The sequence below is a fragment of the Pararge aegeria genome, chromosome 4 (assembly GCF_905163445.1).
Source record: "Pararge aegeria chromosome 4, ilParAegt1.1, whole genome shotgun sequence".
In the NCBI taxonomy this organism is placed as follows: domain Eukaryota; kingdom Metazoa; phylum Arthropoda; class Insecta; order Lepidoptera; family Nymphalidae; genus Pararge; species Pararge aegeria.
Genome location: NC_053183.1, coordinates 12291074 through 12318967, shown reverse-complemented (window position 1 = coordinate 12318967; position 27894 = coordinate 12291074). Strand labels below are relative to the sequence as shown.

Genomic DNA, 27894 nt, shown 5'->3' with positions numbered 1-27894 from the left:
TGCCGATTCGTCGTGACAAACCGCACAGTTGAATCATACTCATTATAATATTTGTGATCATTTCGCTTTTGACTAGCAAAGAGCGCGCGCGCCTGTTTTAATTTTAATTTGCCGCGTTATCGTTATGTTTCTCCGACTTTGATAAGATCGTTACATCACTGATTGATAAGAACCGTCAAGGACCGAATTGTCTTACCTATGATCAAGTCATCGCTAAAATTCGATATGCTACGGTTGTAGTTAAAACGAGTGCTAAAACAATAGCAGTTATTGTTTCAACTGTGAGTTGTGATTTGTGTGTGACCGTTTGTCTTTATCGGATGCCGTGGTCCGCACTATGGGGACGGCACCGAGACTGAAAATTACAGTAGTGGGCGACGGTATGGTGGGCAAAACCTGCCTATTGTACGTGTACACTCGAAATGAATTCCCTACGGAATATGTACCAACAGTGTAAGTATTTTTTCGACTTATTAAGTTTAATCATTTAATTTTCGTTAATCAAAGGTATCTATAGGTTTAATCATTTTCGTTAATCAAAGGTATCTATAACTGGTTGCGGTTGTACAGGTCAATAGGTTGGCTGCTTAGTGCTGTACTAGTTTTACAGATGAGTGTCAAAATTAGCAGGTAGATGCGATAACATCTTTATCTTTAAGTACCTAGTTAACGTTATGTTTATCGGTGCATTACTGATTTTCCGTTTAAACGGGCAAATAAGAGAGCCGAAGGAACCTTATAAAACTTATTTCGAATAGATTTAATGTACTTATGTATGGAATTTTGTTACCTACGTTTTCCTTTAGTGAATCCACTGAATGTTATCATTTTACGTGACTAAGTCGTATTGTGGTAAACACCATAGGTACCATAGGTATAGGTAGTATGTGGACAGCTGCTATTTAGGTGTCCACGTATGTATACTGAAAGTTTTCCTTTTAAATGCTGGCAAGTAAAACAGAATAGGAGTGGATACCCTTCGGCCATTATATTCACATTTTATATTCCCTCAACATACAAAATAAATAAAAATATATGCATAGCAAGGTGAACAAGATATTATTATAATTTTATCTATTGATAAAGTAACTTAGGCTTATGTCGTTTAGCTCACAGAGAATTTAAACACTTCAGTCTAGCTATTCGAACATCGAAATCTACGTAATAAAATAATATGATTAATATTATTGTTAGAAATGTTCTTACTCATAGATGTGTGGATCACCGACAATTTACAAATCTCGTTAATGTAGCGATAAGAGCGATAGCTTGTAGAGCGCGTAAATTAGGTATGGGTACATACCTAATTTCCTAAATTTCAGGATAGGATTCTGTAGGAATGGATTCAAAAAATGGAATAAATCTTTTAATAAGGTGCCTAAATAATAAAAGAGAAATATTATTTTTCACCTCACTAGCATAAAAGGGGCCAAAAGTTTTGAATTCTAAATTCAGTGTCGAGGCAGCTGCGAATTGGCATAAAAACAAAAAGTCGATAGATATCACATTTGAATGTTGCGTTCACCAGACATCCAGTAGATAAAGTTTATATTGAAAGAGCGCGAAAGCCTAACATTTATTACTTAAAACATCGTTTGGAAGCCTAAGAGTTTTCCATAATGTTCTCAAGGTCGTGGGTCGTCTACTTATCCGTACCTGGCTAGTGTGGTGGACTAAGGCCTAAACCCTTCTCATTCTGAAAGGAGACTTTGTCATCATCGTCATCATCACTTCAAACGATTGACCTTCACTGCTGGACATAGGTCTTTAGTAGGGAGTTTTAAAATTCACGGCCCTAAGCCGCTTGTTTCTAGCGGCTCCCAGCGACTGTCCACTTCGTCTGGGGCCGATCGACGCTGTGTGTACCGGTGCGGGGCCGGGGTAGCCATTACAGCATCTTGGGACCCCAACGTTCATCGGTTCTTCGAGATATGCGCCATGCCCACTTCAGCTCCGCATCTCTCTGAGCTATGTCAGTAACTCTAGTTCATCTACGGATCTCCTAATTTTAGATTTGATCACTTGAAATATTTGACACTGAGATATTTCTACAATAGCTCCGATGAGATCAGAATCGGTTGATGATGATTCAGCGACATTCGGGAGCTAAGTGATATGTTTTGTGTGCATTTGAATTCCTGATTACGGATTCTTTATACTGCATTGTTATACGTGGTATTTGATGACGTCCGTGTCTCCCTTAGGTAGGCACTCTGTTCTATGTTTGAATGCTCCTGTAATAAACGCCCAACTATCACTTCTTATGTGCGAAGTGCCTAGGTACTTTACGTACGAGTTTTTGTTATTCTCAAGCAGCGCTGGACATAGTCCCTATGACTATGCAGCCTACGATTAATGTACCTACCTAGTACCTACACTAATCTCAAATGGGTGCGGCAGTTTTTTTTTAAATCCATGTGTTTCGCCGGAACACCAATAGGTTGATAAGTACATCGTTTATATTTGATACAGTCAATTAATGGGTGATAAATGTCATTAAACGCATAGAAGATTGCAAGCCTCTTTTAATTTGAGTGACTATATCCGGTAGCGAATGTGTTCACAGAGCAATAATGACTTGGAGATATTATTGGTAATGGGCGATACATTAGTGCAAAGCGATTGCACTATGTATTTATAAAGTCAAATAAGTACCTACCTACGCATCGATCGGCATTGTTTTATTGTCTGTCCGTCGTTTCCACTTTAAGGAACTGGATGCACGCAATGTGACTTCCTTATGATCCACCTCTGTAACACATTCCGAGGTCCCACGCGTTTTTGTAGTCAATGACCGTTGTTGATCCGTATTTATGCGTATTGTAACTGTTGCACAAGGTCGTCTGATGTCGTAAAGCGAACTAACGAGAAAATACCGCACCTACATTGATAAGAACGTCGTAGGTATTATAGGGCTCGTATGTTAAAATATATCCAGTAGGTATAATGTATTTACTTTATGCAGTCTGTAGATTTTATGCCTGAAATAGTTAGCCTTTTTTATTCAAAGATAGGTATTCAAACAGGCACATTTTAAAATGCATTAATGTACCTACAGTTAGTCTATTTGTCTAGTAGTTCAAGTTATAACAAGGTTCCCAAGCCGAAAATATTAATACATTTTTTTTTTACTTATCCTTTAAGTTATTATATAATTGCAGATAGTTCAACATAGGAATATTAAAGTGTTAGCATAAACAATAAAAAAGCTTGGGTATGAGTTGCTCTTACTTTAAAGCTAATTAATTAAGTAACTGTGAGACGGTGATAGCAAAAAAAAATCAAGGATAAACACAATCAATAATTTGTCGAACGAATCGTGTGAATCAAATTTCGAGACTCTGCCAATTCCTTATTCCATTATCTTTATTTCTTATTCCATTATCCGTAATCTCACCTGGCGGTGAGTAATTTATGATGATGCAGTATATAATGGTAGAGGGTTTACCTCTTTCTTCTTAGGGGATGACAGTTATGTAGACCAATGCTCATACACCGTACACGCGCCTTAAAATCTTCGCGGCATCGCCATAAAAAATGCAGTTTTATTTTCCCTAGCAGGGCATCGAATCCGGGACCTCTCATTTATAAGACTACAGCACTAATGAACACGCTAGGGAGTACGTAATTTTTTTTAAACCGCAAGAGTTTTCCAGGTCTGCCCTGTGATATTTGACGTATCTACCAAATTAGAACCTTTTTTAATGTAAAAACAGTCATAGATTCCAAATGAGGCTGATATTGCTGAAAATCATTAAGATCATATTTCCACAGTTCAGCTTCGATTCTGATACCGTTGCTACGCGGTGGCGAACTGTTCGTATAATGTAATATGACTAGTTTACAACCGGCGCTGTACAATTGTGTGCTGCAGGGCTTTCCTGTATATCAGTTGACACCAAATTTAGCTAGCAGCATTTGCTCGGCAGATATAATAAGGTACTTAATGTATATTAATGATTCGGGTGTTATTTGACGGCGACTTTCATCAGTGGCTAACTATATTTGGTGCCCACTGAGATACAGAATCGGCATAATGTTTTAACACGGCCAGTTGGAAACCTATCAGAACTGTTACAATACGTCAGCAAGGCCCTTACAAATGCTAGATAACATCGAAATCTTATCTAATTGGTGACTGACAGTTCTCGAATTTGAAGAGGTGTCTTTGATGTCACGAAATACCTACACTTCGTGCTTTACGATATTGGTTCTGTACGGAACATCGCCCAGTCTTTTTGATTCTATCTAAGTTTTGTAAAGATATACCCAACGAAAATAGTTGGAGATGGACAAAACTTTTAATTTTTCCAAGAATAAGAGGTATCGCAAGGATCTGCACATCATTATTCAAGTAGGCCCTAGATGGCACTTATGTTGCGTACATTACATGAAAAATGAGTCTGTATATGGACCATGATAGTGAGATGATGGCGATAACCACATTCGTAAACTTAAAACTACAGCTCCGAGGGTTCCAAACGCGCACAGGCACCGCGAAGATCTCAAAAGCCCTCCCAGCTCAGATCAGACGCAACTGCTGAGTCTCATGCCGGCTTCTTCTCGGTGGAATCGGCCTTCCGGACCCGTGCAGTGGTAGAGTTACTACTAACAGTTACTACTGACTGTAGTTGAAATTAATTCACTTTAGGCCGCAATATCCCTTATAACTGGATTTCAACTAAGCGCTGTTATATAACAACTTACGATTATCTGCCTGTTTACAGATTCGACAACTATATGGGTCTCATTACGGTGGACGGCCAAGAAGTTGAGATGGCATTATGGGACACGGCTGGGCAGGAGGATTACGAACGTCTAAGGCCTCTGTCATATGACTCTGTAAGTGTTTTACACGATTTTGAAAATGTTTAGCACACGCGAAATTAATTACCTAATTTAATATTTCTTTTAAAAAATTAGTACCAAAAGTTTTTCGAATTATAGACAGAAAGAGGTTAGATAAATACCTATACATACAGGCAGACTGTTAGAACCATAAACATTCCTGAGTCGTGTTAAGGTGGAAATTATATATATTAGTTTAGCAACAGAACATCTCCAAATTAGCAAAGGTAGTTTTTTGTAATGGAACTCACTGGACCATTCATGATCATTAACTGAAAAGAAACTAAGATATTTGTATCTATAAATAAAACAACAGTCCGGCCTGCGGACATATTATAATGTTCTAAACTAACCTTACTTAAGATTAGTCAACGAGACTACTCCAATTTTTTGGAGACTTTTATTTATCTCTTCGGATTTTAGAGTTGCTCACTTTTTTTAAAATTCGCCTTCTCAGTATTTATGTCCCCCCTTTTGGTAAGTTTTTCTCAAATATAGTGTAAGCTGCTTGTTTAAGTGTTTCAATTAGCATTCGCGGTATAATTTTTTATCGCTCAATTTATGTGTAATAACCCTTTGTTTTATTTACAGACGCACTGTTTCCTCGTCTGTTACTCGGTTGGGACACGTTCGTCGTATGAAAACGTTATTCACAAATGGTATCCTGAATTAAAACACTTTAGTTCCTCAGTGCCCATTGTACTTGTAGGTAAGTTTTAATATTGAATTTTGTGTTTAGTAGGAGTGTTCAATATGTGTGATATTGAAATCGTTATTATATTGAAGGCTTATTGCAAAATGCGATTTCAAATATGATACAATAACTAGTTTTTGTTTATAAGGTGCAAAAGATTTTTGCCTAGCTGCTGTCCGCCGATTTATGATTTTTACGATAAAGCTGCCTACCAAAAAAAAAAAACAGCTTAAAGCTATATAAATAGCTTAACAATATATACAAACAACTGTATTGCATTTATTCAGCTGTAGCTTCAACAGACAAAATCTCATAGAGTCGAGCTTCTTATATCCGAAATAAAATTCAAAGTTATTATGGCGACCATGGCCAAAAAGGATAATCGGCCGATAAAAGTAAGGCGTTGTATTTGTTATTTCCACTACAAGTTAGCCCTTACCAAGCCTAGCCAAGACTGTAATCTCACCTGGTGGTAAGTTGGTAAGTAATTAATTATGATGCCGTTTATGATGGCAGCGGGCTCACCTTCCAGAGGATGACAGTTATATAGACCAATAAAACTTACAAACGACCCATAAAATCTTCTCGGCATCGCCAGAAACATGGAGGAGTTATTTTCCTCTTCGGGTAACGAAAGCGGGACCTCCAAAAATATTATATCTGTAGGTGTTACCTACAAATAAAAGTGTATAGAGTGAAAGAATTTAGGCAGTCCAAAATATAATGAAACATCATTGTTCTGTTCGCTAACCTAGCTAAGGAATTATTATTAGTACTTAGTGGGTGAATTTACTGCGGTTTTGGTTTTCCACATTGAAAATATGAGGAAAATAATTATGATAGGTTGGTAACACAAATATGTCGTTTACCTGAGTCAGTGATATTTGTTACAACGACAAATTTCTTTATTTTTCGCTGTCGTGCATTTTACGTAATTATATAGGTACCCTTCTCACTGCAGGATCGTTGATTTCTAATTTATACCTAAGTATTAAAAACGTGTAAGTTTCTGAGAATGTACGGATGTGTTTGGACTATGGATCTTCGTTTTACGCGAAAACTTATGAATAAATCCATCCACCGTGGAATGGAGATAGATCATACCCTGGATTAACACATAGGCTACTGTTTATCACCGAAAAATCTGTGATTCCTGCAGGTTTTGTGATAACTAGCTGTTTCCCGCCATAGCCAAGTGTGTACATGTAAGCGCAATAAAAAAAATTACCTACAGATAAAAAATTATAATACCGCAACTGTCATCACGGACGCAGTTCGAACAAGGTACCTTATAGATCCGCGGTAGAAACTTTTTAATCTTTTGTCATACTATTGAGGTAATAATAGATTCCAACAATTCAACAAGTATGGTTCGGTAATTGCTAGTGTGATAAAATGGACATTACACTAATTTGCGGCTATCCTCCTAAAGTATTTACGTTAATAAGGATGTATTTATTTAGGGCTCGCTACAGAAATGCTTCAGTGTCTGGTTTTTATGGGATTAATTTGCTAATTAAGTGTAGGTAGGTGTTTTATCGTTGCATTATTAAAATAGGGATTGCCTTATCCTCCACCCTTACGTTTCCTCCACTTTAAAAAAAATCCGACGAATTGAGAACCTCCCCTTTTAAAAAGATCAGATGTACGCGTAAGATATAGAAAGTTGTTATACCTATGAGCCTATCAAAATTACACACTTACAAAATTTAATTAAATAAAAATATGTTTTGTTTCAGCAACTAAAACGGATTTGCGGGCTTCAAATAAAGCGGTTATTACAACGCAGGAAGGAAAAATATTGAAAAAGAAAATAAGGTAAAGTCGTGGTGTATATGTGGCATACGCCGCGTACGCTAATTTGACCCCTCCCTCACTTTAAGTAAAATTCCTATTGACTTATCTTCTTCAAGCTACCTAACACTGAGGCGAAGTTTAGTTTGGCACTACGAAAAGCCTAAAGAAAAACGAGAAGAAGAGATTTTTTTCCCCATCTCCTTCTCATTTTGATCTCATATCGTGCTCTTTTAAATACATAGCTTATTGAAAAAATTATACATTCAGTAACTTAAAGTTTTTCTTTAAGGTTTGTAAGTAGGTAGGAGAGAGCGGGGCTGGAAGTGCAAATATTGAAAGCATATTTATCACTTTTTGTAATACTACAGTCATCTCTTATAATATCTCAATAGTTTTATTTTCAAATTCCGGAGCGAAGCATTTAGCCCCGCTTTGTGACGAGTTGTTTCACCTGTGGGGCAAATTTTTCCCCTTAGAATATAGCAATAAACTGTTAAAATAATATAGGTCTACTGAAATTAAACAACCATTTTTATCAATTTATGTATGCAATGTTTATGCCATGCACTAATAAACCTAAAAAAAAAACAAAAATAGCAATGATAAAAAAACTACTGGTCTAGATAATTGTTTTTCTTCACTTTGTTCACCTTTAAATAACAATAAAATATTAAATGTGACTTGTAGTTAAATTATAATTGAGATCTATTATACTATTAATTATAACTTCAAAAAAGGGACCTCCGGTTAAATTATTAATTATTAAGAACATCAGTCTTTCTTTAATCAGGTGTAATAAACTTGGACAGTCTCCATTCTTCTTACATCAGGAATCATTTCAATTCTTATTTCTTGATCTGAATAACAGTTGGGACACATACATTACTTCAACGCCTTTATCTACACTATATATAAATATGTACATTTAACTATTTTTCAAATCGTTCTTGGACGATATTATGAATCACAAAACATTCAGTAGTTCTGTTCTATTGATCTTTCTTGGTCGTTACTTTTTATATTTGCAATGTTATTCTTACAAATGAGAATGAAACAAAACAGTGAAATCTATGGTGTTAAAAAGTGGCGAGTGCTATCGCAAGCGCATGTTGGCAGCTGCGTTATCAGCAGTTATCATTCGTACGCAGATAATAACTGCCACTGCGAGAAATGTATATGGAAAGAGATGACCGAAATATTTTTATAATTAGTTAATAGTTAACGTCCGTTTTTTATATTCTATTTATCTGTAATCTGTTAATAAGTTGCTTTGTTATTTGTTAATTGTATGGATATTTTTTGAAACTAACAATGTAATCAATCTGTAGATTACGGAATGGTTGAATATACAAAATGTGCACATAAGTCATTATTAACTCAGAATGATTGATTCTTTTTTTAAATTGCGCGTATCCACGAGCATTGATGTCTGTGTGGAATGGAGGTAGGTAGATAAGTTTGAAAAGCGAGACATTACACCGCGGTTGCCTCATTTGGTGACAAAAGGGCTGGCTTATTTTTTAGCTCAAAGAATCATCCAGGCTGCTGAGCGCGGATATGCAGCCAGCAAACTTGGCACTATTCCACGCGGGATTGACCTAGTAATTAGTTTAGTTTTATGTTTTATTGTAACTCGTATCCCAAATTAATTTCGTAATGGTTATCTGAAAATAATAAAACAGTTTAAAGAAGATATTACCTATCCTTTAATTAGGTACATTTTAAGGATTACCTACGTCCTAAAAATATTATCGTGTGGTAATGGAACCCATAGGAGAGGACTTTGAAGTCTTAAACAGACATAGCAAACAAGATGCATCAGCAAAAATGAAAAACATTTTTTGTAACCAGAGAGCAGCAGAATTTTATGGAAATTGTAGAACTAAAGCTCTAGTCAATGATCAAAAATACCATACACAAAATCTAACGAAATAGTGTCTGGCGAGAGTTCAAAATTTTTCAAATGAATCAAATAATATATAGTTAGATTCTTCAACTAAACCTTTCTTATTGTATTTAGAAGGATTATTAACTTATTAGCGTTCTTGCTAAAAATAAAATATTCCGTCACTATAATTGCTAACATCACGACCATATTAGTTTTGACTATGCCGAAAATAGGCCTCAAATTCGTATGTGTAACTTGTTTTTAACGCATTTTGATGGCTGATAGCTATTAAGTTATTAAAAAATATTGATCAAAAACAGTCAAATTGATTGATGAAACGATTTATTGGCTTTATAATTTATAAACATTCGTACCAGTCGCAAATATTACAACTAGCTGATGCCCGCGTTCTTCGTTCGCATTTCAGTATCACGGCTTTTTAAAAATCCCATGGGAACCGTTTGTTTTCCGGTATAAATAGCCTATGTAACCCTCTGTCTTTCCAACCAACTCTATACGAAAACCAAGTCGACTGCTTGCTTAGTTAAGTAGTGAAAAACAAACAAACTTTTGCATTTATAATATAAAAGGGATTGCATCAAATCTTTAAACCTGTATATGCAACTATTAGTCTGGCGGTACCGACATATTATAATTATTATATGAGTTCTTACGTACTCATTGTAACACTGATGTAGATTCGTTGCTATCCTCATTGTTTTGCGCGAGGTTTATTCAGAGGGTTCACCAATGACCCATCTACGGCGTTCGCTCTACGTTTGTTATATTTACTCCTGAAAAAATATTACAAAACTGTACGCGGGTTGGTGACAGCTGTATCAGCTAATCTGTCGTCGTCGTACGAAACACATTATTTACACGGTCCCCCTGAAAACCAGCGGAACCCTATTTGTCCACATGCTTTTTGTAAGATATATTTTTGGATACAATGGTAAGCGATTTTGTGGGCAAAAATAAAATTTCATTTCACTTCATTTCAAAATTTGACCGCAGCGGTAGCAGACTCGCTGTAAAAACTGTAGACATTATGATCAGTACCCGAATTCAGAAACTTCTTAAATTATCATCTTTTCCTTCCAGAGCGGTTCAGTTCGTGGAATGCTCAGCTTTAGAACGAGAGAACATCGAGGAAGTGTTCGAAGAGGCAGTCAGAGCGGGTCTTCGCAAGAAACCTGTCACCAAACGTACCTGCCAGTTCCTTTGATTGATCATACATGTATAACGCACATGTAGATACGTAATTTTTAATGAAATGACCGACATTCAAATATAAACAGTGCAAAGGAAGCTTCTAGTATGGTGGTTTTTAATACGTCTTGTCGTCTAAAATATCATACAATATAATTAAATAGGTTCTTACATTATTTAATTACGTACCTATTTCTTATTAAAACCCATTTTCCTTAAAGGAAAGAACCAAAGCTATACTAGATTAAGTATTGTACCTACCTTGGTAATTACTAATTAGCCAGTAGGTAGGTATTTAAATTGAATAAATAGATATCTATAGAAGTAGAAATAGTATTTATTTGCTTCAATATTTGTATAATATGTAATTCACAATCTTTTGTTTGTTTCAACTTATTCTACCATTTCGGCATGCAAAAATACAAAAAAATATAACAAACAAATATAAACACGATAATTATAAAAAGGTCTACGATGACACTGACAGGTTTAGTAATATTTTCAGTTTTCACTTCCTTCGGCGATCAAATTCAATATCATTTTTTATGCACTTTATCTCTTTCAGAAAGTAAAATGATATCTACACCTTATAGACTACACTCTTATTTTAAATACCTTAAGTATTTTAGTGACAAACCAACGCATTCGGTGTCTTACGTCCCTATATTTTTCCCAAATATGTCAAATCTTTATTTATGTTTATACATATTCTTACGTTTACGTCAAGGATACAGGACTCACGACCTTATACGTGGTCACTGGGCCGTTTGGACAAAACAAAAAAAAACAAAAATTGACACACTTTCTAACCGTCAAGCTCAGCCCGAGGTACCCCGTTCCACCCTCTCGATGTCGTCAAGCTCAAATCCTGACGATCTTCGCACTCGTTTCTATTCCCCTGTGACGACGCGTGAGATGACGCTTTGTTTGTGACGCCCTGTTCACACAAATCTTCCAAATTATTTTTTTTGCAGTTACCTAGTGTATTTCGCGCGCGTGCGTAGAAAGAAATCCTTGAGAGATGTTAACATACAATTAAAATTAATTTTAGGCAAGTATGTTTGGTGTAGACGCATACAATGTGTTTAATAATGCTACGTGTAGACGTAAATGAGAATTAATTAGTTTGTTACTATATAATGTAAATATAACAACTATGTGAATGATGATGAAGTATTTAAAACAAAGATAGGTAATTTTATCTAAATATTCAATTATCGTATTAGAAATGTACTTATGGTAAGATTACCTTTGTACATAAATTATAATATATTGTTTTGTAATTAACACAATAAATAAATGCACATACAATATCTTGTTTGTTTTCAAAGGCTGAACAAACTTTGCGTACAATACCTGATTGTTGAAATATAAAAAAATAAATATAGAACATAGAACTCAGACTACTATTCTGACACGGATTTAAGAACATACAGAAACCGTGTACGCGACTAATATTGAAGAATCAAAAACCACTCCACTTCAGTAGTGTATCTCGAACGGGCGGTTAGTCATTTCATACCATTTAGCAGTTGACACTAATTATTTTACCTCTACTGTTCTAAACGTTTACCACAGAATGGGAAAATGGTTTAAAGCTAGCGATATTCTACGTATGTGAAGTGAGACGTGCGCGGGGCGTTTTCACTGCTTTTGGACACAATGAATTGTATGCTATAATGGCTGAATGAGGCTTCTGTATGTTCTTATTCCTGTGTCTTCTGATTAATTAAGAAAGGATAGTAAAATGTTTCAAAAACCCTTCCGACCCTGTCCTGTTCCCCCACCTTGCGCAGTGTTGTGCGCTGTGTCTTAATAATGGGCGGTCCTGGGTGTGATCCCTGCGCCCAGCAATTTGGAAATTTATCATTTCAGAATTTTCTCTGATCTGGCCTGTTTCGCCTGTTTGGCCTGCGTCTCTTCGAGCGTGGTGGCCTTCAAAGACGCGACATGTACACATCAAGCGATTTAGCATTCCGGTGCGATGTCGTACACACCGATTAGGGGTGAGGTTTATAACAGTCCACACCCCAACCGGTTAGTCCGCTAGCATCTTAGACTGCATAATCACATACAAACAGATGAGATTGCAGTCAAGGTCTAACTTGTAGTAGAATTTAAAAAAAATACTTAGTAAAGCAATAGCTTAGTACTACTACAACTTCAAACTTAGCTTTCAACAAGCACTGAGTTAGGAAGTTAATAACAAAAACTAAAAGTCTCAAGGATGTTACATAGCAGGTGTAAATAATGATTCTAAATATTATTTTCGAACCGGTTACTGAAATGCCAAGGGTAAACCAGTATTTAAATGTGAGGTCATACATAATTTGTCATTCGTCAATACGGTACTTAAGGGCATGGTAAATTTCTCAGTGATCCTAATAAAATGGGAGTTTCAACCGTAGTCTTATTCACATTATTCACTTTAGTAGTAGGTCACGTTGTTATAGGAAGGCCGCGTCACGAAACTTGAATAAGGAGCAATTATTTGAATTGAAGCGGTGATAACGTGAAAAGTGTGTACCAATTCGACTTCATTTTCGGGGTGCAGAATTTGAATCCCAGCAGGCACTTCCAACTTATCTAAATTATGTGCGTTTTAATTACTAAAATATCACTTGCTTTGACGGTGAAGGAAAACTTCGTGAGGAAACCTAAATGCCTGTATGTCCTTCGCGTTTAAACTTAGTTTTAGTATGATCGAGAAGATATTAGAACTATGGAGGGTAGAGGTAAGGAGAGTCATCTTATATGGGAGAAAAGTTGAAAAAGTGTCCAGTTGTTGCGCTAAATAACAGTTCAAAAATCCTCCACAATGGCGCTGGTGGATGCACAGGGTATGGTATGAATGTAGCAATCGTAGATGAATTGAAGTATGCCGAGTTAAAAAATTTAATGTCATTATCGACTAAAGTAGTTAATTATTGAGAATTTCAACAACAGCTTACGTTGTACAAAATATTGTGGTAAATATAACCTTACTTCCTTGTATCTCCATACTTCCTTGTTTATTTTTCAAGCCTACACTAACAATATTTATATTTGGCGCTTCTTTTAAGAGTTACCCTGATGCAAATGTGGCGCCATCCTAATTTAATACATTTTGACGACACTTTTTCATATACACAGATGACTCTCCTTACCTCTACCCTCCATAATTAGAACTAACTAAGTATTGTCGCGAAGGCGTGTGGAGTCCACCAATTGGCACTTGGCCAGCGTGTGGAGTCCTTCTCATTGTGGGAAGAGACCCATGCACTGTAGTGGGCCGCTAAAGGGATGATATGATGCATCAGTTTATAAACTCCTTGGTTTATAAAGTGAAATATTATTATTGCACCAACTATACGTTTCTAAAAGGGAACTTCTTTTAAGACTTAGCTACTAAGTTCAAGATAAGCGGTACAAAATTATTATTTTAAAGAAATTACGTCATAATTTTGACTTCGTCGTTTTACCTGTTATGGCGGATCGCTAGATTTTACAGTTTTATTTGTTGAAAATAAATTTCACTTTAAATATAAATAAAAAAAAATGTTATTCAAAATACATGAATCATATCATCATCATCAATTCAACCAATTGACGTTCACTGCTGGACATAGGTCTTTTGTAGGAATGTCCACAAACCACGGTCCTGGGCCGCTTGTAATATAATAAATATATAACTAGGTCGATCGAGTAAACAGATTGCTTTTTAAAATCTTAGAAGATTAATAATGTAATAATGAAAATGGATCAAAAAACAAATCTGTGGTGTCTAGTAGGTACCGCATTATTAAAATACTTTTATTATTACTTCAAATAAAATATTATATAGAATCGGGTTATTCCTTAATATTTCTTATTCATTAGTTGTCACAAATTCTTAATAGCTTTCCTTTTTTTTTTTTTAATGGCTTGCGTTTGTACCAAATAGCTTTACTTATTCTAAGGAAAAATGGTTATCTTTCAACCACTGTAGTAATTTGTTATTATGTCAGTGCTTAAAATTAAATGTTGTTATAATTGTCCCGCAAAATTCTTCTTCTTCTTATAGTCCACTCACTCGAATATTATCTGTGCATGACATGTCATCGTTGAAAAATATGTCAATGTCACTTTTAGAGTTGCGTGATTGTAGTAAGCATTTTTTATTCCACATACGCTTTTGATCTTTTAATTTTAATTATTTGGGTGCCTATTGCCTTTTAAATTGTTGAAAAAATAGGCATCCAGCTCCCAAATACGAGATGAAGAGAAGTTATGATTCCATGAATTCATCCATTGAAATAAGTTCATATCGAGATCAGCATTTTAAGGTGCCTATTTTTAATGTTTTGATTCTTTTACTATCACATTAATACAAATATCATAAGCAATCATGGTGTTTACTGTGTTTTAATTTAACTGTGAATAAAAATTTTTTTTAGGGTTCTAGAAGTGAACAAGAAAAGTTATTGAAGGGCTCAGCTACACTATATATAGGAAATTTATCGTTTTATACAACAGAAGAACAGATTTATGAATTGTTCTCGCGCTGTGGAGACATACGGCGGGTTATAATGGGTCTAGATAAATATAAAAAAACACCTTGTGGCTTTTGTTTTGTTGAATATTATGCTAGGCCGGATGCTGAAAATTGTATGAGGTGAGTTACCAGGTAGAGGATAAGTCATAATGTAATTTAGTTATTAAAACTGCATTGTGGGTCTAATGGTTAGCATGTTCAAATACTGATCATTTAATGGTGGCTATCCTGTGCCTTGGAGAGACTGACATCATTGTCTTGCTGGTTAGTGTCACTGATGTGTTATTTACACACTTACGTGACATGGCTATTTTGTGCATCAATATTTATGAATGACCCTTAGAGTGACTTAGAAAGGAAAAAAACCTACCAAAATTAGATTTAACAGTTAATACATGATAATAACAGTTTTCTTTAATGATGATGTCTATTTTAAAAAATAATGGCAAATGGCGATTTGTTTTGGTATTATGTAATATGGGGAATTTTTTCCCTTATGGGGAACTAACAATAATGTGCCATCATTGCACTGTCAAAGTGGTGTTGACATGTCTGCTCTATTGTCCAAATTCATGATGGAACATACGTTTTTTTTTTTAAAGTAATTACACAGTTACAGTTATTAGTTTATTTCAGTACAAAGAAGTGTGATTGTTTAAGATCATCAATATAAATTGGAGCAGGTCTTTGCAATAAAATACTTTCACCTAAGAGGGGGAATCCTATGCCAAGCTGTGGGACAATGTCCTACTTGTGTTTTGGAAAATAATTCCATGAATTATATTTTCATTATATATTTCTAAAAATTGTAAAATTAAAATCTGACAAATATATTATTAAATGTTTAGAAAAAGTAAATATATATTCAAATTTTAACTAATGGTCATGAATCCCAAATTCAAAAACCATGAATTCAAAATTTTTCCCTTTTTTATATTCAATTCTATTGATCTTCAACCCCATTTTTTTTTATAAATCCAACAGGAACCATTAGTTAACTGCAATAAGATAAACAAACAAACAGTCTTTTGCATTAGTAATATTAGTTATATTTCCTGGCCTTTTATTTTTTCTTTTATTGTAATTATTCACCTTAAAGTATTATATATTTTATATGACCAAAAGAATTATCAATTATGGATATGATGTACTTTTTTATTTCTTTTATTGTAATAATTCACTTTAAAATTATTATATAATAGCAATATTAGATGAAAGAAAAAGGCCTAAATGAAAGTTGCAGTGCCCATTAATTTTCCAGGTATATAAATGGTACTAGATTGGATGATAGGATTATTAGATGTGATTGGGATGCTGGATTTATTGAAGGGAGGCAATATGGAAGAGGCAAAACTGGTGGACAGGTATGTTACACAAGAAAGCTAAGTTGTTCAGTTAGTTATAATGAATATTGTAGATATTATTAAACCTGCTGTAAATATGTAGATTTGTTACACACTAAGCACAAATTTGTTATTTCAAATTCAAATTCATTTATTGTATATTACAGGTCAGGTTGGATAGAATTACAAGTATGAAGTCCCAATGTATATTGCCTTTTTTGGCGTGCAACAATTACAGAGTATTATATTTTACAGACTAAAGTTAATTATTTAGAACTAGTATATTTAATGTCATATTTAAACTAATTTACTTCTTTATGCTCAAAATATTTTGATCAAATTTAGTAATAAGGTATCTGCACGGCTAGCATGGGCTGGAGACAATTATATCCCCAGGGAAAGGATATAAATTAATCTTCTCCCACAGCTTTATTAACTCTCAGAGCACTGGCGAGTGGTGTACAAGTGGAAATAATATCCAAATAATATATGTGTATGAATAATCGGGGGGATTTAGCAGGTGGACACGTTAAGTATATCCCTTGTCAGGGGATATAATTTTTATCTCCCGCCCGTGCTAGCCCTGCTGGGTCCTTATTCCTAAGATACCAGAGGAATATATAACACATGAAACTTTAACTAACCTACATCTCAAAATGCAAAAGTAGCCCGAACTCTGTTTTTACAAAAGGAAAGCCAAAGCCTTACAACAAAGGCTCAGTTTGCACCATAATTCTATGTGAAACTTGTTAGTGTTTGTCTGTACTTTAGTTGGTAGATTTCTAATTGATGTTTCCTTTCACCTTCCATTTCCAAGGTTCGTGATGAATACCGTTCTGATTACGATGGCGGCCGTGGTGGCTATGGAAAAATAATTGCACAGAAGATAACTCCGAACACATTGGAGCGCTGATCATAAAGTTGTGTCCTATATCAACATTTATATGAAGAATTCGGGACTGTTGTTGTGAAAGACTTTGTCTATTGTTGGTAATAAGCGTTCAATCAATTGAATCTTAATACAATAGAAATCATCTTGTAATGGTACCAATATTTTTAATTGTAAGTAAATTAACTATGACCACTGAAATTTGTTTTATTTATGTGCTGGAATATAAAAATGATTTTGTAGTGTAGCCAGTAGGTGCATCATCTAGGACAATCATATCCAATGTGGTCAACGGTCCCTTCTGTTGTAATTAAGAAGATAAGTTATATAAATGCTTGTTGCTTAGCCTGCCATGCTTTGCTATATGCTCACCTCCTGTCACAGCCTCCATAGTGTTTTTTTGACATTTTAAGAAAGTTTTTTCTGTGTCGCAAGCAAACAAACTACTATTTTCAGCTTTATCATTAACAACTTATTATAGCGGCCCACTACAGGACAGGGGTCTTCTCCCAGAATGATAAGGGTTTAGGCCGTAGTCCGACGCGCCAAGTAAGGATTGATTGTAGACTTCACATGCCTTTGAGAACATTATGGGAACTCAGGCTTGCCGGTTTCTTTTACTGTTAAACCAAGTGATATTTAATTGCTTAAAACTCACATACTTGGAAAAGTTAGAGGTGCGTGATGGGATTCGAACTCGGCACCCGAAAGTGAAGTCGAAGTTCAAACCACTAGGCTATTATCACTTAAGTCTGAGAATTACTGAGAAATAATCTGTTTTTAAACAGCCCCCAGAGGCTGGTATGGCAATTCCTTAATTTAGTATGTCATAATTAGTAGAACGAAAATGATTCAGGGTGCCTAGTGTAAGATTTTCTACCTAAGTCTACCTATTCGATCGTGTGGAAGTTAACTACGATTTATATGAAATCGAAATAGTGCAGTAGTTACAATAGAAAATTAAAAATCACTTTTCACTTGTAATCCAGCATCCAGTTTAGCAGTACCTCTAAAGCCCCTGAAGTATTATTTTCATTTAGACGTATATATTCAGTTATTTTCCTTAATACATTTTTTTATTTATTATTTTTACCAATAGTAGAACATAAGATAAATTAAATGGGTCACTGTTGTACGACTAAAAAAGTCACCTTGTATCAATATCAAAGTAAAAATGATGTGCTAGTACAGAGAAAAAAATATTTATTAAAATAACTTAGAAAAAGCATACTTTTTCAATCTAATATAACATTTGTAATAAATATTTATATTAAACTTTATATCTATTCAAAAATTCATAAGCTGAAATTAAGTTCATTTCATTTTAAGTAACAATTTAGAATTTTGCTAGACATTGTTATATAGTATTCATAATAACATTGACAACATTGATAACATTCAGGAAACAATAAACATTCATATAAACAACTATTGTGCATTCACCAACAACACAAAACGTAGGTATACATATACATTAGCAGGATGGTATTTAAGTTACATTATCATAAGAAATTGCGTATCATAATTAATTTCTATTAGTAATAAAAAAAAAGACTAATCTGAAATTAATACTGGCCACTTATCGCAAAGTGCCATAAACTTGTAATAAGTGCACGAGACATAGTTCTTCGTTCCTATATGAGATTACAATTCTGACATTCATACAAAAACTAATTTTGGATTTTAACCCATCAATAATAATTGAAATAAGAACAAAGTGGGTGTGCCATACAGACTGACTGTGATACACGTTGATATTAAGAAGTTCGTTATTAGACTACGGAACTCTAAAAATAGAAGTGTACCCCACTACTCGTACGCCTCATTGTTATTGTGTTTAAAAAATAAAGTTAAATAATATTTAATTATAAATAGCATAGATTTTTTTTTTTTATTATTTTATCGTACAGATCAATGATACATGTAATTGGTGGCATTAAATAATAAAAAATTGAGAATATAAAAATAAACACATTTCACAACAGTTCTTTGAATAGTATTACAGCATTATTACTCTTTATAACTGTGCTCTTTTTTCTACTCTCTTGGTGAGGATTCAGGCAGAAGATCAAACCACAATGTTTTCGCTTCACGGAAATCGTATTCGTTCAGATGCACAAGTACCTAAAATCGAAAATTAATTGAACATAAGAAACATTTCTGATTTCATGTCTTTTTGCTGGCTGAGTGACTTTGAGCTTTCTTATGAGGCCCATAGGTGGGCTCAGTCTTGCCAAGAATTATATTAAAACAAAGATAAATTCAACGTCAGGAATACCTCACGGGTCCCGGGCCCTCTCCTTACATACATTCATAGAAATCAAGAAAGATATACAAAAGATCATGTACCAATATTGGTAATCTTATCATTTGTATGGGATTAAGCTAAATACAAGATACACGCCGTTTAAATATAAACTATATAGAGTGAGTATGTTAAAAGTTTTTAAGAAAAAAGATTCCCTTATTAATTGAGTAAATTTTCATATTGTAATATCATGTCATAATATTACGAGTATGATAGTGCGATACAAAAGCAAGATGCTCGTTATATAAAATCAAATTCAACCTGGATCGGCTTAGATCCTTGAGACTCCTAAGACAATGAGCAAGTGTATCATAATATAGTCTCAGCGTTTCAGATTGGAGTACTACCCACAACCAGCCGGAAATATTCCGATGCAAATCCATGACAGTTCAGACGTTTTCACAACAAAATTAATGTAAGGTACCTGTCCAATGACGGGACTTCCACCGAGGAAGCCCTTGTGAGTTGCGACAGTGACTTCCACTTGGCGCGAGTGTAGCTCTGCAAGCGGGATAGCCCATTCGAACTGCTCGTCATACTCTGGCATACAGTTGTCCTTTACCACCTAAGTTGATAAAATGATTTAGAATCCGACGTGTCATAATTAATTGAATTAAAACTTCGCTACGTCCACGTCTGATTTTTAAAAACCCCCGCGAGAATCGTTCGATTCTCAGAATTAAAAGTATCCTACAACTTTCTCCATGATGCAATCTGTATATTATAGCAAGATTTCGATAAAGTCGATTTAGTTATATTTATATATTTTTATGTATGTAAAAATTTCGAAACCGACAAGATTTGAAAGAGCGACTCAGACAATTTCGGCCTTAGCTTTACCAATAATTTAGTTTATGCTACGGTTCTTATTACAGTTTATGTTTAGTTGTTAAATCGTAGTTATATATCAAAGGCTTCTTTAACCCAGTTTTCCCGAGATAAGTGTGCCTAAATTAAAAAAAAAAATCATATGTCCATCTCAAAGATGCAAGCTTTGCATTTGCCAAATTTCATCAAAATCGGTGCAGTAGTGTAACTACACGTATTTTGAAATTAATTCCGTCGTTTCTCATTTAAAGAGACCTATCCAAGAGTATCCCGTATGGAATTATAAAAAAAACATGGAGAAATTGGCAAAAAAACTCGCCTCATTGAAATTGAATGTTGTTTTAACAGAGCAACAAAAAAAATAAGGATATTATAGTTATGTACAGTGTTACATGAAGTTAAGCTTACCACAGTCTTACGTTTGGAGTCCTTAGAACGGCCGGGAAGTAAATAAAGCTTAACATAAGGATCAGGCACATTGGTTGGGTCCTTTAGAGGTATATTCCTGCAAATTAGTGAATTCTGAATAAAGCGAACCCAGGAATGACGAAATATTGCAAACTGGTCTTTTATGTTATCAGATTATTTTAGTAAAGAATATACAAACACACAAGTAATAAACAGATTGTTAACTTACATTATTTTATGTACAACCACATACAGAATTTGATTTTGCATGCTATAACGTAGAGATAATAGGATACGACCAAGGCCTGCCTCACCCGCCGATCTATAACGGACGAAATATAAGAATCAGTTCATTCAATTATATTAAAATTTGGAGACTAACTGTCGAGTTGAGTGAGCATACACCATCGTTTAGAACATTGTTCTTAGGTTCAGACCCCTTAGGCCGCTTGCAAATCCTTTTTACTCGATTTTGTATTATTACTATCAACAGTGGCGGTAGTACTATACAAGCCGAAAAGCCGGGCTAGCGTTACAATAAATATCTCTTTGAAAATTTGTTCGACTATTCCGAAATGAAATTAAAAAAAGTAGTATATTTCAAAGATTAGTTGATATTGTTTGTCATTTTGCACACCAAGAACGGTGAATTAGAGATCATGAGAGTTAAATTTGTCCTTTAGGTAACTGGGCTTGCTCTAATTCAAGACCCTAGGAACGCCACTGGCTATCAATGTTTTGGGTGTGGTGCCAACTTTCGAAAAGTTGTATAACTGAATACATACGTGGTCAATGAGGAGACTCTGTGAACTAACTTCGGCGAATCGTGCGTAGGTGGCATTTGATTTTCCTGAGGCACATCTGTAAATTATAAAGGTGAAATCTTCTGCTCGTACTAAATATTAGGATAGATGTTCGTTGCGGTTTCACTTGTGTTAAGTTAATATTATCACGTAATGTTATATTGACGAATTGACCCACGCGGATACTTTACTCATACTTAAAAGCCGAGATGTAGTTAAAATTGAATGCGACATACAATTTCAAGACTTGTATAAAGCAGGGTTTATCTACATACATTGTCTAAGATTTTTAATATCACGTTACGACCCTTAGTGAACGCACGTAAAACCGCTAGAATCAGATAGTAATTAATAAAGATTTGATGGAGATTAAAGTGAATGGTGCAGAAAAAAATAATTATGACTTTAACTAACAAAGTACCTAACTAATATTAAGTTTTTTTTGTTTAAAATTTCAAACCAATACAAACAATAAACAGCAATAATCTTAACAAAAACCCCTTAAGCTTACAGAAGCTTTTACAGAGTAGAGGCAAAACAAAAAAATAAAAAAAAAATATAATATAATGTATTGTTTGACCAACAATACATTAAATTATGTATAAGTTTTCTTCTAAGTATCTAGTAATATATAGTAGTATAGTAGTATCTAGTATTTACTTACCAACTTCTTTTATAATTTGTTCCACTGGGATGGATTTATCCGATGTGCCATCAGAAGTTGTAGTCGATGGAATAGAATCATCTAAGTTCTTTAGTTCTGAATTTTTCGAATTTTCTGTGTTATTCGCTGAAAAGGATACCTCTAAATATATTTTATGTTGTGTATATTGATGTTATAAACGCGGAAGTGTGTATGTTTATTTAATCCTATGTTCCCTCTTTAAATGTACCGATATTGATAAAACTTGCCACATATTTTACTTGCATCCTGTAGATGGAAATAGGATAGGTAATTTTTATATCGGAAAAATTTACAGCCTTTGTTATTTACTAACGGAAATAAAGATAAACCCATCTTTACGATATGTTGTGCAGAGATAGGCCCAAGAAAACAGATGGTTCCCCCGGGATTAAAATAAATAAAGAATAAATAAATATAACACGACATTACACACATCGCCATCTAGCCCCAAAGTAAGCGTAGCTTGTGTTATGGGTACTAAGATAGCTGTTGAATATTTTTATTAATAAGTATAATACACACAAATACTTATAATATACAGATAAACACTCAGACACTGAAAAACAGTCACGTTCATCACACAAACATTTTCCAGTTGTGGGAATCGAACTCACGGCCTAGGACTCAGAAAGCAGGGTCGCTGCCCACTGCGCCAGTCGGCCGTCTAAATAAAACCAAACAAACGCTGGCTATGTCGCGGATATCAATAGAACTTGACGACACAGGTATTTGGTCACGTGTAAAATGTAACTCGTGCGTAAAATCCTTACTGCTTTATGGATGCGAAACATGGAGTTCTTCCACTGTAGTTGACACGCGTTCTCCAGGTATTTGTTAATCGCTGCCAAGATTTTTTGAGACTGTGTACAATTTGGTTTTGTTGAGACTGTGCCACGAAGATCCAATTGAAATCCAAATGAATCAGCGCAAAGGGAAGTGGATTGGTCATACTATTGAGCTAAGTTCCCAGACAGGCTCTTGAATGGAACCCACAAGGGAAGCGTAAAAGGGGACGACCAAAACAAACCTGGCGGCTTGGTCTTTCCTGGAGTGAGTTTAAGCGCGTGGCCACAGGTCGCAATGGAGAAGGGTTGTGTTTTCCCTCCGCCCCAAACCGTTGACGTAGGACGCAAAAAGAGAGAGAAAATGTGACCAAATACCTGTGTCGTACCCGGATAGAAAACTATAACCGTCTCAGGTTGTTTTGCGTTTGTATAAGGCACGTTTGGAATTCTGAGATTATGTTTTCGAACTCTTCTTAATATATATAATTCTTGTGTATTTATGTATGTGTGTTTAACAGCTGGACCGATGAAATTTTGTGTGTGTATTTTAAGATTGAAAATACAATTAGATCCGTAAATGGCGCTGATTTAACCCAGGTTGACGTCTGCAGGGTCCGCTAATGATTATATATATCGAAATATTTTTTAAACTAGAAAGATCATACCAAGATATGCCATACCAGGCGGTGTTGGAACATTTGAAGGTACATTCGCAGGTCCATCTGTGGTCTCGATGGGCTTGGGGTTGGGAGGCTGGGTTTCCGGCTCAGCGGGTAAGGATGGCGACTCCTCGTCGATGTCCTCTTCTCTAATTGCTTCTTTAAGTATCTATTATTAACGAAACCACCACTTAGTTTTACACTTTGGCAGACACTTAAAAAAGAATTGCAGATTTTCATATTCACTCACCTTTAATTGCATGGCTAAGATGATTTTGGATTCAGGGCCAGATTTTTGTAAGTTCATCGGTTGATTCAGCATTATTAGATTGTTTTGTTTTAACAATGTGGATATTCCGTACGTTAGCTGTCCGAGTTGATTGCCTGTTTTTTGATCCATAACCTAGAAAGAAGGATCGATTATAAAAGAACTTTCATGTTAAAATAATAAAAACCATGTGACAGTCGTAGTCTGTGCAGCAAAATAAATACGTCAACCTAAAGAAAAATCGCTACACTTAACTTTCGATAAGTTCTTACAACAAAATAATTGAAACATGAACACCGATTAGAAACGCGGCAAGATTGACATGGGAGTTGGCGAGCTATATCGTTGCGACCTCAAACCTGATGCCTGAAGAATTAAGATTCTCCTACACACAATTCGGATTTTGCAATTACCAGCCCTGTGATTGCCGAAGGAAAGGTTTTATGTTACGGCTCCAATAGAAATAAAAACTACCTATTATAAGTTTTTCAGTAATTTTTCTGAAATGATTACTTGACAGTAGAGTATCAAGCAGCCCGCAGATACCGCCTGGGATCTTTAGTCGTTTCATTTGGAAGTTCTAGTGGACTTCAAAGAATAACTAAAACTAGGTGTTGATTCAGTTATGTTTATTTAATTTGAGTTTGGATTTAGGAAGATGTCTACGCCATAAGTAGATGGCCAATTTTTCTGGCTAACGTCTTGCAATTTAGTCGGGCAATATTTATTTACATTTACATTTACATCGCAAAATACCTATGTGTAATGGTAAAACAAATCCACTTGTTCATTGACTACTGAACAAGTATAAACTGTGTTTCAACGAGCAAATAGTGAGACATTTTAACAAAAGGCCATTTAAAAACAAATTTATAAATTTGATTTTAAATGGCCTTTTGTTATATATTTATATAGCGTAGATATGTTTAAGCAATGCGTACAAGTTTAGTAAGTTACTAAAGTACTTTGAAATAGCAGTTTCTAGTGATACGTTTATTCGCCTCAGCGAAACTTCGAGCTATTAAGAAGTCAAAGAAAGGTATTATAGTTACCTTTATATCCAGCACATCAATTTCTGGATTCTGAACCAGGAACGAATAGCCTATCTCGTAGACGGGGCTATCGGTTCGCATCTGCACTGCTGTGTTCTCAGTTTTTTTGCCCACCGTTACTGTGAGATATGGGTCCGGGCGAGATTGTGCGCGTGCATTCTGTACATTACCAATTTATTCAGTCAAAATAAACCAATTAAATAGTTTTCACATTACCTACTTAATTCTGTGTAATATTGACATATTGTATTGTTTCCTACTCAAACTTTAAGAGTATTGAATTTAGAATAGAAAAAAAAAGGCTGCTAGACAAATAATATTCTTTGATTCCTAATTCTGGACCAAACGCTACCGTTATTATGAATTATATAAATGAGAGGTCGAAATAATATATATTTGAATATATAAAATCTTTATAAATAAAGAAGTAGGTATCATAATTTATAAAATTTTGAGTTCTAGTAAACTTTCCTCGCACCGAATAAATTAGATATGATATGATATATATTTCCTACCTTATTTATCTGAACTTACCGGTAAATTCTTACAAGAATCGATGTAGACAGATACGACAGCCGAACTAAGTTCTGCGTTCTTCACTAGCTGTGTCTCTGTAATAGCCTAAAAAAAAACATTATATTACATGTCTATACTTTTCAAACTTTGTGAAGATACAAATGTATTGTATACTTACGTGACTTAGGTCCAGTAAATCAGTAGATAATCTGTGCCACGATAGACGCAAATGCACTTTTCCTGTTTTCGCTTGCTGAAGCGTTTGCCACTGAAATGTATATAAATAAATACCATGTATAAATTAAATACGGTGATTAATTAATTAATACCATGTATAAATAATTAATCACCGTCCTTCTCAGATCCCATCTCTCATAATAGCGGAATTTGCAGTTTTGACATCCACATTTTTAATAACTTCAAAATCCTTAAGCCAACGATAATAACTAGGATCGATGGAATAAAGTGCTCTCCAAAGCGCAAGAGTTGGCATTACCCGTTGACTGTTGTTGAACAATCCCTAGACCAACGAAGCAGCTACTATGCAATGGAACCTGATTCTGTTGTATAAGAGGCGCCGTTAATGAATATATTTATAAAAGGCGGCCGATTTCCCGGACGTGCGGGCCTAAATTGTTCTTAGGTGTGGATAGTTTGTCTCGGAAAGGAACGATTTTTTGGACATGCCAATTTAGCTTAGAGATCTGTGCACAACAGAATTGTCACTATTATCTCATACATTTTAAGTCAATACATACTGGTATTAACCAGTTTATTTTGACTTAAAAATATATGAGATGTGTTATAATAAAAACAAATAAACCATTGCAATAAAAATATAGTTACATATATTTGTAATGTAAATACAGTTTTTAAATAAGTCTTAAAATATGATTTAAAAAATTGTCTTACCGTATCAAGACGGCCGGCGCGAACAACTTGAGAGATGTCTAAAGTGCATCTGTGAAATAAAATTAATTACATTATTTTGATAAAAAGTAAGTCACAAAAATGATAAAAAATATTCAAGATGTTAAAATACAAACAACTGGCGCTGTTAACATAATTTAAAAATGAAATATGTACAACAATTTTGCTCGATTTGTTAGTATCATATGAGGTTAGAAAAATAAACCAAAATTTTGTTACTACAATATGTTGATGAAATGTAATGTGGATGAAAATTTTTATATTAGGGTATTTAAATGGTGTATGTTTATTATATTAGTTTATTAATTAGTTTATAATTACACGAAAATGTGACAGTCGTGCTGGTAAATAATTTAAATGATTTTTGAAATTTCGTGGTTTTTTGTTTTAAATTTTGATTTCTACATTTTAATGTATGGCCAACCGCCAAATACTGGAAAGCGTCATAAAATTTAAGGACCGTATGTTTTATTTTACGTTTCGTCCTTACGAAAAACTCCGAATGAAAGTGATATAATGATTGAAATTACCTTAATACTCAATAACCGTAGTATTATAGCTACCTTAAAGTACTAAGGCGACATATCCGCCAAAGATGTGAGGGCTGTGTGTATCAATAGGGTGCTGAACGTGATGAAGCGTTCATGTTGATGGATTTAATCACCCTTATTGCTACATGGCTTTTTGAGTAATATCACTCAAAATCAAATCGAATATACCTATCACAAAACTCATTTATTCCAAGTAGGCCTAGATTATAAGCACTATTGAAACTTCAAGTCAGTCTGTTTGTGTGACTCTTCCACCGGTTCGGAAGGCAGATTCTACCGAGATGAGCCGGCAAGAAACTCAGCAGATTTCTTTTATCAACATCATTTTACAGTTCAGTTCAATTTTTTTTTAATTTTTGAGAGCGGAACCTGCTTCTAAGCACTTAAAACTTTACGCAACACTTGTAAAGTACTCGCATGTAATTTTAGCACCTTAAATGATTATGTAAGAGTTAGTTCGATTTGAATATTAGAAAATAAATGACATGAAACAAAGTGACTTACCAACGAAAAAGCAAACGTAAAATACTTAATTAGGTACAATTTTGTGAATTCCCTTAAAATATCAGTAAAAATAGTCTTGTTTTTACAAAGATATCAACAGTACAGAATAGTTTTCCAAAAGACTCGCGCCCTTCAACCCGAAACTTAAAACGAGTCCTTGTTAATAATACCCTTTTAAAAGATTTGAGCATTTCTCATTATAAGCTTGTCTCTTTTGTTACTAAAGTCGTAGTGTTGGTTCTAGGCCATCGGTTTGGTTGGCGAATGGAACGGCCATTGGTTCCATTTATCAATCTCAATAAGTACCAAGTAAAACCAAGTCAATAATGTTAATTACATAGCTGAGGGCTGAGGGGCATTATAAATTATTCTTTTAACCTTCTTGGCGTCGAGGATCAATCGTAAGATAAGAGCAA

At 34.6% G+C, this 27894-nt stretch overlaps 3 protein-coding genes across 3 annotated transcripts in view; 2 read left to right on the top strand and 1 right to left on the bottom strand.

Annotated features, from left to right (window-relative positions):
- The first annotated feature begins 10 nt into the window (after positions 1–10).
- On the top strand, positions 11–10543 carry LOC120637817 (ras-like GTP-binding protein RhoL). Its single transcript, XM_039909841.1, has 5 exons — positions 11–453; positions 4728–4842; positions 5440–5557; positions 7282–7360; positions 10329–10543. Exons 1-5 carry the CDS (start codon positions 338–340, stop codon positions 10450–10452), a joined length of 552 nt encoding a protein of 183 aa, XP_039765775.1. The 5' UTR covers positions 11–337; the 3' UTR covers positions 10453–10543.
- Positions 10544–14533: 3990 nt separating this feature from the next.
- Positions 14534–17382, top strand: LOC120637758 (nuclear cap-binding protein subunit 2). The gene is made up of 4 exons (XM_039909748.1): positions 14534–14740; positions 14852–15069; positions 16211–16313; positions 17110–17382. The coding sequence occupies exons 1-4, from the start codon at positions 14672–14674 to the stop codon at positions 17203–17205; spliced, it is 486 nt and encodes a 161-aa protein (XP_039765682.1). The 5' UTR covers positions 14534–14671; the 3' UTR covers positions 17206–17382.
- Positions 17383–18468: 1086 nt separating this feature from the next.
- LOC120637757 (NAD(P) transhydrogenase, mitochondrial) overlaps positions 18469–27894 on the bottom strand; it is a 50809-nt gene continuing 41383 nt past the window's right edge. The window contains exons 37-48 of the mRNA XM_039909747.1: positions 26406–26454; positions 25672–25761; positions 25512–25598; positions 24978–25136; positions 23908–24060; positions 23664–23826; positions 22193–22318; positions 21511–21586; positions 20955–21047; positions 20726–20822; positions 19914–20054; positions 18469–19305 (exon numbers count right to left, since the gene is read on the bottom strand). Coding sequence (XP_039765681.1) covers positions 19219–19305; positions 19914–20054; positions 20726–20822; positions 20955–21047; positions 21511–21586; positions 22193–22318; positions 23664–23826; positions 23908–24060; positions 24978–25136; positions 25512–25598; positions 25672–25761; positions 26406–26454 — 1321 coding nt within the window. The 3' untranslated portion in view covers positions 18469–19218. The remainder of the gene's footprint in view (positions 19306–19913; positions 20055–20725; positions 20823–20954; positions 21048–21510; positions 21587–22192; positions 22319–23663; positions 23827–23907; positions 24061–24977; positions 25137–25511; positions 25599–25671; positions 25762–26405; positions 26455–27894) is intronic.

Excerpts from the sequence above, each read along its gene's own strand:
- LOC120637817 (XM_039909841.1), top strand. The coding sequence starts at position 338 with ATGGGGACGGCACCGAGACTGAAAATTACAGTAGTGGGCGACGGTATG. Across the intron at positions 454-4,727 it reads ACGGAATATGTACCAACAGT|ATTCGACAACTATATGGGTC; the intron begins GTAAGTATTTTT and ends GCCTGTTTACAG. Across the intron at positions 7,361-10,328 it reads ATATTGAAAAAGAAAATAAG|AGCGGTTCAGTTCGTGGAAT; the intron begins GTAAAGTCGTGG and ends TTTTCCTTCCAG.
- LOC120637758 (XM_039909748.1), top strand. The coding sequence starts at position 14,672 with ATGAAGAGAAGTTATGATTCCATGAATTCATCCATTGAAATAAGTTCA. Across the intron at positions 14,741-14,851 it reads ATCGAGATCAGCATTTTAAG|GGTTCTAGAAGTGAACAAGA; the intron begins GTGCCTATTTTT and ends AATTTTTTTTAG. Across the intron at positions 15,070-16,210 it reads GATGCTGAAAATTGTATGAG|GTATATAAATGGTACTAGAT; the intron begins GTGAGTTACCAG and ends TTAATTTTCCAG.